The sequence below is a fragment of the Buceros rhinoceros genome, unplaced genomic scaffold, assembly GCF_000710305.1.
Source record: "Buceros rhinoceros silvestris isolate BGI_N320 unplaced genomic scaffold, ASM71030v1 scaffold13057, whole genome shotgun sequence".
NCBI lineage: Eukaryota > Metazoa > Chordata > Aves > Bucerotiformes > Bucerotidae > Buceros > Buceros rhinoceros.
In genome coordinates, this window is record NW_010424047.1 from 30857 (window position 1) to 40429 (window position 9573).

Sequence of the window (9573 nt, forward strand, 5' to 3'; positions counted from 1 at the left end):
GGGGGGGGGGGAACTATAGTGCCAACTCCCTCGTAAACTATAGGAAATTATTTTTTGTGCTCATGAACTTCACTATCAGCAAATGAATGTTTCCAAGTTGAAACACAAGTTATCTAGTTTACTTGTCAATGTCTCTTGCAGTTTTGGTCAGTGTATGTTCTTTGCAGCGCTCAGAACAAGGATGCTGTGCGTCTGACCTTAGAGCAAATAGATGTTGTCAAGAGGATGTGTAACAGCTATCAAGAGCTGGAACTTGTGACAACTTCCCAAGGTGATGCTCTTTCTTGTAACAGAAAATTTTTAAATGGGATTGCAGGATCTATGTGCAAAAGATGGAGAGCTGCAAGCAGGCAAGTTATCCTGGTTTAAAGAGTAACTTCAGTTTTTTCACTGAACCACGATTACTCACTGTGCACAGCCCTGGCCCACGGCTGTCATGAGCAAATGTGTCATATAAACATGCACTAGCATAAGCGCCTGTTCTCTGAAAATGTCAGTATTATTGCTTGCAATTTACAATAACGTTCTCTTTCACAGCTCCCCCTTGTCCTGGGAAAAGAGCTTGCGTGCCCTTGTGAGGTTGAGAGCTGTGCTGGTGGTGGCATGGGCCTCCGGTGGGGTCTCCCAAGCCAGCCAGGTCTCAACTGAAGGGTCAGACACAGTGTGTCCACGGGCAGGATGGGCTCACTAGCCTTCGGGCACCATCCTAGGAGAAGGACAACTCTGACTCCAAACCCAGGCAGATGGAGCTCGTTTAGCCTTGTAAGGCTCCATCATCTAAGAGAAGGACACTCTAACCAAACCTACAACCTGAGGACTTCGCTGTCACTGTCCAAGCTTGCTAGGCCCTGGCAGATGAACCTCAGGTGTAAAGGGGGGAGCCAGTTCCGTGCACGCTGCGCCTCACCTAAAAAATCCACCGCGCAGCCCCGAAGGGTGCACTCATCGCTTGCAGTGAGCGTGGGAAAAGCCCTTCCCAGATCTTTGTTCGTGAAGCCAAGCCATGATGATGACAATAACACTGTATTGGACATGAAATTACTTTGGAATTATCTTCTGTTGTTTCCAGGTGTCTCTGACAGCCAAAGGATCGCGTGTTTGATTGGCATAGAAGGTGGCCACTCCATTGACAGCAGCTTGGCAACACTGAGGATGTATTATGACCTGGGTGTTCGTTACATGACTTTAACACATACCTGCAATACACCTTGGTAACTAATATGCATGTTTTTGTGAGACTCCCTAATGCAAAGTGGTGGCAGCTCCTAGATGGGGAAATAGATTCAGGCAGAGTTCACCTTTGAAAGACTGAACCAAGTCAAGGGTGATAGGTTTGTGCGGTAAATCACTTGCCACGTGTCAAGAGGGAGACTGAAGGATCTGTTATGTAGTGCTTGTTATGCCGACAATTAGGGAACTTTTAAGCCTTGTTTACAACACAAAGATGGTAAATTGCTAAAGCTACAGAGCAGAACAGGGGAAAAAAAAGTATTAAAAATGCCTATGATGTAGATAACAGAATAAATACTATGTAAGAGCTCGGCAGTCAGTGTTCAATGCCGGCCAGCTCAAAAATGCAGCTACAGAGATGGCTGCAAATTCCTGTATCAGACTATTGGCACCTACTCTTTGCGGGATTGACAAAATTCCTTCTTGCACTGACTCGGGTAAAGGGGGACCGTGTGCAGAGGGGCTGAAAAGCAGGCGTTCTGGCAGACAGGTAACTGCCATTTCAGCGTACCTTCGTTCTCTGATGAAGGTTTGTTTAATCAGGAAACTTCTGACAAGTTGCCTTTGCTTGTTTTGCATTGCTTCACAAACGCACAACAGTCTTGAAGCTGAAAGCGTAACATCCAGAGAAGCTATGAACGTAAAATCACTGTGTGAACAAGATACGTATTATGTAGCTCATAAGCCCTACAGTGATGATATTAATTGTGACATAGTAATGATATTAATCGTGTCTACCGTAAGAAGTTTGAGTTGCTGCTATTGTAGCCTCTGCATTAGTGTGTTTCTACTCTCTCACTCTCTTTTAAGGTCTGAATCATCGTCTAAAGGAATACACAACTTTTATCCTGGAGTTACTGGTCTGACTACATTTGGCCAAGTAAGGATCTCTTCTGAGTGTTAATCTAAGCAATCTCTCAAGCAACTAACAACTTCTGGCCTTTTTTCAAAAGCAACTTATCATTACAGATTAATTACTGGAAGTTCTTGACAGTCAGGAGGTGATCAGGGTTCAGTCAAAACAAATTCCCTGTGGTGTTCCTTAGGGTAAAAGAAGGGCTGGATTTAATTATAAAGGTTGTTTTAATACAGATCAGATGTATTTATTAATATGCAGAAGTAGTGGGATATGAATAATGGCTCAAATGACTTATTTTAGATTGTGAAAGTTTTTAAAGTTTTGAGCATGTGGTGATGTGCTAGTTAATTGTGAGTTAATAAATTACTATTAAATTAATGGGTAAATAGAAATTCGTACAGGCATAGCATGTTTGCGACTAGCTGACAGCTGCAGAGTTTATTTACCAGTTTGCATAAATCAGCTGAATTTTTTCCTTTAGGTAACTTAATACTGACACTATTGCCTGTAAATCTGTTTTAGGAAGTGGTAAAAGAGATGAATCGCCTGGGTATGCTGATAGATTTATCTCATACTTCATATTCCACAGCAAAAGCTGCACTGAGTATCTCAAAAGCACCAGTAATTTTCAGTCATTCCTCAGCATTTTCTGTTTGTAATCACTCAAGAAATGTTCCTGATGATATCCTCCAGCTACTGGTGAGCGATATGGTCTTGGGTTGGGGTAGTTCTCTTCGGCTTTGGGATGGGGTTATCTGGTTGGTTTGGATTTTTAGGGGGTTTTTTGTTGTGTTTTAATGGCAAGGTTAAGCAGTCTGAGGGAAGCTTTGCACATTCATCTTCTCATTACTTTTCATCTTCTCATCTCTGAATTGGATTTATAGGCAGGTTCCTGAGCAGTGAGTTACACATTCGTTCTGAGATGTTTTCTTTGGGTTTTGTCTTTGGCTACAAAAATGAAGTGTTTGCAAATACTCGGAAATTCTGGTTGAGTTTGTTAGATGCAGTCACTAGACTTCTGCTGGTTTAGACTACACGAGAATACAATGAGTCCAAGGTAAAGGACAGAGAGGCACAATCTTGTGTTGCCATCTGAGCTTTTGACTTGCAGAGTGTTGTAATGTTCACTCAGGGACGGATGTAGAAGGATCTGTATGAGATGCCTGTGAAGTCTTCAGGGCACACAAGTGCCCACTCATCACTGGTCTCTTTATATCTTTCAGAAAAAGAAGAAGGGAATTATCATGGTGACTTTCAATGCAGATGTCCTGGCCTGTGGCAGGAAAGTTGTTAATGTTTCTACCCTTGCAGGTTTGGAGTTGTTATACTGTAGTTTTTGTGGGTAGCTTCTATGAATTTCCTGGTGTCTGCGTCATTTTTGAGATTGTGTAAACTACACTGCTTGTTTACTCCCTTCCACACCTTACCCCAGCTCTAGGTATTTCTGGAGCGAATATTCATTAAACAATAACAAGAGGTACAAGGTGTGTAGCTGGAGGACATGATGCTCCCGAATAGAGCCAAGAACCGTGAATCCCAAAGTACTTATTACTTTCTGGAAAACAACTTAAACCTTTGTAATTAAGAGTGGGAAACATCAGTATTGTAAATGGGTAATGACAAATCCGTTGGAGTATGTGGGCTCCTTGGTGGGAATTAATGTGGTGTGATGATTGTGTCTCTTTCCTCATTTGTATCTCATCAGTGTAGCTGTTGCTTTGAAGATTGCTGCCTGATGTGCTTAATAACAGATAACATCTAGTTAAATATCAGTAAATATCTACAATATGTCAACTGCATTTTAAAATTTTAACCTGTATCAACTTTTTTTCCAAAGGATTTAATAAAGAACCCATGATTAAAGAGAACAGTCGCCTAGTGCCAGTATATCTGAACTGTATTATTTCTTCTTGCTTAATGCTTAGATGCTGTTCTCTTTGATACTTTCTTTCAGATCATTTTGACCACATAAAGCAAATTGCAGGTTCCGAATCAATAGGAATTGGTGGTGACTATGATGGAGTGGAACGGTTAGTAAAATTGTGTATGCATTTGACATCTGCTCCTTAAATTATGAAGGTTTTGATTCCTTTGGGGGAAAAAAGAAGGCAGGCTGAAAGAATTGTAGCAAGATGTCTTGTGATGAGCGCTAAACAAGTTTCATCAAAGAAAGGCACAATGATTCGTTTTCAGAGCTGTATGAAGCAGTGCTACAAGTGTGGAAACGGATCCTAATGCCCTTTGAACTCTGCAATCGTGTGTTCCAGGCAGAGGTTTGCACATACAGATCAGTGGTAGAGGGTGCTTTCCTCCAGAAGCCAAAGATGAATGGCAGAAAAGCTGCCGCAGCCTTTACATGGTAAATGGGTTAACCCACGGTGATGCTGCAAAGCTCCTTCCTCCACTATTACTGTGTAGTGGGGAAAGCCCAGAGTTTGGGGGCTGTGAAACCTCCCCTGCTTTTGGGGCTTGGGAATTCTTGGATGCAGGCAGAGCACGGCGAAGAGCCTACCCACAACCTCTCCTGTTTTTCCTGGGCTAGTTACAGCACAGGAAATAAATGCGGATTGGGTGGCATTTCCTGGTGTAACTCTGAAACATTTTTTGAGTTTTATCTTTTTTTTTTTTTTTGACCTTTTCCTGGGGTTAGACACTTGGGTATGAAAGTCAGTCAGGCTCGTATTTGTGAATTAGGACCACAAAACATTGTGTCAGCTCCCGTGGGAGTTAGCTACTCATGGCTCTGAAACTATCGTCTCCAAAACAAGCCCGCAGTTTGCAGCTGCAGGACACAGTTTATTGCATGCTTTTTGGCACAGACCATCCATTTAACTGGTGGAGGTGTTAAGGTCCTAAGTCCTGGTAGAAAGCAACGGCACAGATTTCTTGAGAGATGCTTATCACCGCACCTCCACAGAAATGAAAAATAACAGAAAATATTAGTTATTTCAAAACAAAGGTCAAAGGCTCGTTTAAAACAGCCGTGAATGCAGGTTTTGCAGCTCCTTCCTTCTAATTCCTTTTTATTCTGGTAAGAATTAGCACAAGACATAGGTCAGTTTTGTGTATTGTAATTTCTTCAGTAGAGGGTTCTGAGTAGCTTTCTTTTCACTGCCTAAACTCCTGAATTCAAAACAGTATTATTATTCTAATTGTATTTTCTTCAGAAAAATTACTTTAAACTACAGCGTAAACAAAATTGCCTGCAGTTCCTTTGCTCCTCATGTGTTTGCAGGTTCCCTTTTGTTCTCAGTTACACAACTGAGTTGTGTCAACTCCATCTGTGATGCAGCTGTTTCCTCTTACTCTAAAGAGTGGATTAATGCATACATGAGTTTGGTGGGGTTTTGCTTTTGTTTTGTTTTAATATCCTCTGTACTGTTGTTATGCTTACACTCAAGTGCATCTTCTTTCCAGAACAGAGTTTTGTTCTGCTAATGGGATCCTCTGTGCAGAAAAAGCCTTTCATTATGTCCCGGTCTGGCTTCTGTCAGTTGAATTCTGAAATATTTTTAACTTCTCAGAGGAAGAATTTGGTCCAAAGTGAGCTCACTCCAAAAGTGAATATGTGCAAAAGAGTAATTAAAAATATTTTTCCACAGGTTTTCAGTGATGTGTGTTGAATGTTCTTGTGTTATCTCTTGCCAACAGTTTCCCTGAGGGATTGGAAGACGTTTCTAAATACCCTTCTTTGATTGAGGAACTTCTTAGAAGAGGATGGAAAGAAACTGAACTGAAAGGAATCTTAAGGGAGAACTTTCTCCGTGTCTTCAAGGAAGTGGAAAATGTAAGACTAAAAACTAAACTGCATCTTGACTCTTATGAGAGGAACTGTTGGTGCCTTGCTGCTTGCTTTTATTTTTTTGTCCCCTCAGTGAGAGAGTTATGAGGGATTGTAAGCATTTAATGCAGTAATTCCAAACGCTGGGAAAGAAACAACGATGACAAGAGAGCGTTAGCAGAATAAAGGAAAGAGAGAGAGAGGACAAAGCTCTTTGGAACTTTTTCTCTCTGTGGTTGTCTGATAAGTACACATTACTGACTTCTCCAAACCATGAAGTGATTCTATTTAGAAATGCGGACGTTCCAGCGTCACAGTCTGGCTGTGTTCGCTGGTGCAGTAAGGAATGCTGGTGCTGACTCCGCAAGTCAATTTAATTCTTGTCATGGGATTGGGTTGCTGTCCAAAAGGCTCCTGCCATGACCAGATCACTAACAAGCCATAAACATAACAACTAGATCACCATGAGCTTTAAGTTTAAATGGTAGAAGCTAATCCAGAAGGGTGAGGGAAGGAAGGAGAGAGACTCTGAGGGTAAGGACCCTCTAAATGGACACTTTTCCAAACGCCTGTTGAAACCTGCAGGCGGCTTGCCTCCTGTTGTCTTCATTTACAGGGATAAGTAAGCCGGTATTATACACAAAGCCTCATAGACAAGGTACGTTTCTAGTTGCCTTTTTTGGGGTATGTTGGATGAACAGAAATCAGGGAATTTTGCACTGTTCCAGTTAATCTGTCAAAATACCTACCTAACGCCAAGAGGCACGTGTCAAAGTGACGTTATGAAGAGGTTGAAACTCATCACACCTAACTGATCCATGAGAGTTAGTAATTTTTTCTTTCTAAATTGATGTGTTTGAGGCTCTGTCTTGAGACTGAGCTCGCTTCGGGGAAGAAGGCTCACGATTTGTTTGCTTAAGGTTTTCCAGGAGGGAGCCAAGACAAAGAACAGCCAGACTTGTGACTCTTGCCTGTAATGTATCTGTACCGAATTCTGGGAATTGTTTCCCGGGAATGCAGATGTGGGATAATGACACAGATTTCCTCACACTCAGACGTATTTGAGTTGCTCCACTTGAAACAGCACTGAATTTGCTAGCTGCATGAAGTCTGGCTTTTAGGGCAACCTTCTGAATTTTTCTAGGTGCGGAACATTGGTGGACAAATGGATGTAGGTGAAACTGAAATTCTGCAAAAAGAAGTACAAAATTCCTGTCGCCTAGACCTGCGTAATCATCGACTTCGGACAACCCTTCAGACAACCAAGTCCTTTGGATTTTCTTCTGTGGCACAACCTTTCAGTGTGACACTTGTAATTGTATCATATTTGATACTGTGTTATGAATCATAAGGTCTATGGAGTCTAGAGAGAGATGTATGGAGTGTATGCAGCTACTTATTTTTGGGGGAGGTTGTTAATGTGAAGTTATGCTAAATTTTTAAATATCATTTCTATAAATTCACCTGTATACTTGAAAGTTAATGTAGAATTTAAATGTTGTAGCAAATTTATTTAGAGTTTGAAATGATGAATTCTGTGTCATCTTGGCTAAACCAGGACCAACATTGTTAGTGGTAAGTATTCACACCTATGGAATAAATTCTCTAATACATGACACGTGATTTCGGTACCCATATTGTGGTGCTTTGTAGAAATATCGGAGACCGGAATCAGTGGTTCCATGCAGGAACTAAAGAGTCTGATTAAGAGAGCTGGGCTGAGATGTTCTCAGACACTACTTCTTGTGAAATCATACGACTTTCATCATCAGTTGTTGGCTTAGTCAGAGAAGACCACTCCCCTCGTATAGGTAGAAGAGTGGTTTGGTTTGGTTTAAGGTGACAAGATGGATGACGTGGCTATTTCAGTTTGGATTTCATGCCTACCCCTAGCTTCAGGGATCCGTCGTGCAGTACTAAACTCTTACTTTTGAAGCCTGACCAGGACAGTGGGCAACTAGAGGGATACTGAAGGGTGGAGTTAGATGTCTTGCAGGTGACCAAGCAATGCCGTAGATAGTTTTCTATAATTTGGGGACTGTTTGCCACATATTCATGAAGCTGGGAGCAAGAATAAGCCAGGACAAAGCAGGAATTCCGGCTACTCGGAGGTCATGATCTTCTGATATTTTTATTGTGGTCTGAAAAGTGTGAAAACAAGTATTTAAATAAAAAATTTGTTAGAATGTTCCACTGCTTTGTGGAACGCATTTTTTCCACATTCAGAAAATGATCCTTATCAATAACAGGTGATATTATTTTTATTCTAGCTGGCTAAAATCAGACCAGTGTCAAAGGATGCACAGGCATGAAATTAGAAAGAAAGCTTTTTATTAAATCCTCTGCTGTTCCAGCCTTTGGAACACGTTTTCAAACACACAGGGTCTGTGAGGTTAGAAGCTGCTGTTACACACGTGTTATAATACATGCATGTATTATGATAGACCTATTTGTGGCTGGCCAATATGGCTCAAGCCTGAAATTTTAATCCGTTATCCTCAGACTCATGATGAAAATGTAAGGTGGCAGCACTACACCTCTGTAGGGTCATTTCCCAGTGCTCGCTTCTCATGGATACTTGCTGTTAATTGTGGTTTTTATCCCATGACACGTGCTTCTGTTTACTGATATGACATCTACAGAATTTCACTGTCATGTAAAGTACGACAGTCCTGTAACTGATCGAAGGACAGCATTTGTAAACTTGCAAAGTATTTACCAACCATATTTAACATGGCTAAGCATGAACCGGATGGAAGCAGCAAGCCAGTTGTTACCTGGAGTCACTGGAGACTGTTCCCGCCATCTATTTCTGCATTCCACATACAAGCGGGGTTTCTGGAAGAAGACTGATCTTTTATTGCTTCAAAATTAAGCTTCATTAATTCTTCTGACAAGGTCGTCTCCTTGATAAGTATATTCTGAATGTACTACTGCCACTTACTGAATTGGTTATAAATCACGTTGAATAATCAGATGCCTACTAGCCAAGTTTTTAAGAACAGCTTCTCAGTAAACACTGATCCTGGTTATGCATCTGTGATGGGGAAATGACTGCACTGACTCGCAAGTCTTGCCTTCCCAACACTGCTTGACTGGCATCGGAACTCATTTTACTGGTAAAATGATAAATTCAGTAAGGCAAATTCTTACTTCCCATCAGTACTCCTGTGAATAGTTTCATAAGTCATTGCAAAACTGCCATCCACAGTCTCTTTTCACGGAATTAGTACTGGGAAAGTCACTTCATTACATATCTGAAATGTGAGATGTTTCCATATGCCTTCCAGCCTATTTCTTTCTACTGTGGTGTCACTTTTCTGTCTGCTAATTTCTACCTTTTTTTTTTCCATACTACAGCATGGATTAAAAAAGTATTCCTTTTCTTAAAGGTATGGATAAAACTTTTACATGACTGATTCCACCATACTATCGGTATCTGTAGTTGATTTCCTTTGTTTTATCTATAGTGTGTTGCATTTATTTGATTGTTTTGTGCAATGAATAATTTTTAACTTTGTGGCAATACATATACTTGAAACTTAAATATGTTTAAAACTGTTTAGAGATACTGGCATAATCTCACAAAACAGTGTGAATTTTCAAAACTCCAGGAACCCCTGAAGGAACCATGCAAGTCTGCTGTAGGAGGAAGGCCAGGGTATCATGACGGCTCTGGGTCTGCTCTCCACCGGGCAGGTAG

The 9573-nt window shown here is 41.1% G+C and overlaps 1 protein-coding gene across 1 annotated transcript in view; it reads left to right on the forward strand.

Moving 5' to 3' along the window:
• The window catches only part of LOC104497401 (dipeptidase 2-like), an 8613-nt gene extending 1392 nt beyond the window's left edge, over nucleotides 1-7221 (forward strand). The window contains exons 3-10 of the mRNA XM_010140646.1: nucleotides 142-271; nucleotides 1070-1211; nucleotides 2041-2110; nucleotides 2612-2788; nucleotides 3313-3400; nucleotides 4044-4119; nucleotides 5741-5876; nucleotides 7015-7221. Coding sequence (XP_010138948.1) covers nucleotides 142-271; nucleotides 1070-1211; nucleotides 2041-2110; nucleotides 2612-2788; nucleotides 3313-3400; nucleotides 4044-4119; nucleotides 5741-5876; nucleotides 7015-7221 — 1026 coding nt within the window. The remainder of the gene's footprint in view (nucleotides 1-141; nucleotides 272-1069; nucleotides 1212-2040; nucleotides 2111-2611; nucleotides 2789-3312; nucleotides 3401-4043; nucleotides 4120-5740; nucleotides 5877-7014) is intronic.
• The last annotated feature ends 2352 nt before the right edge of the window (nucleotides 7222-9573 follow it).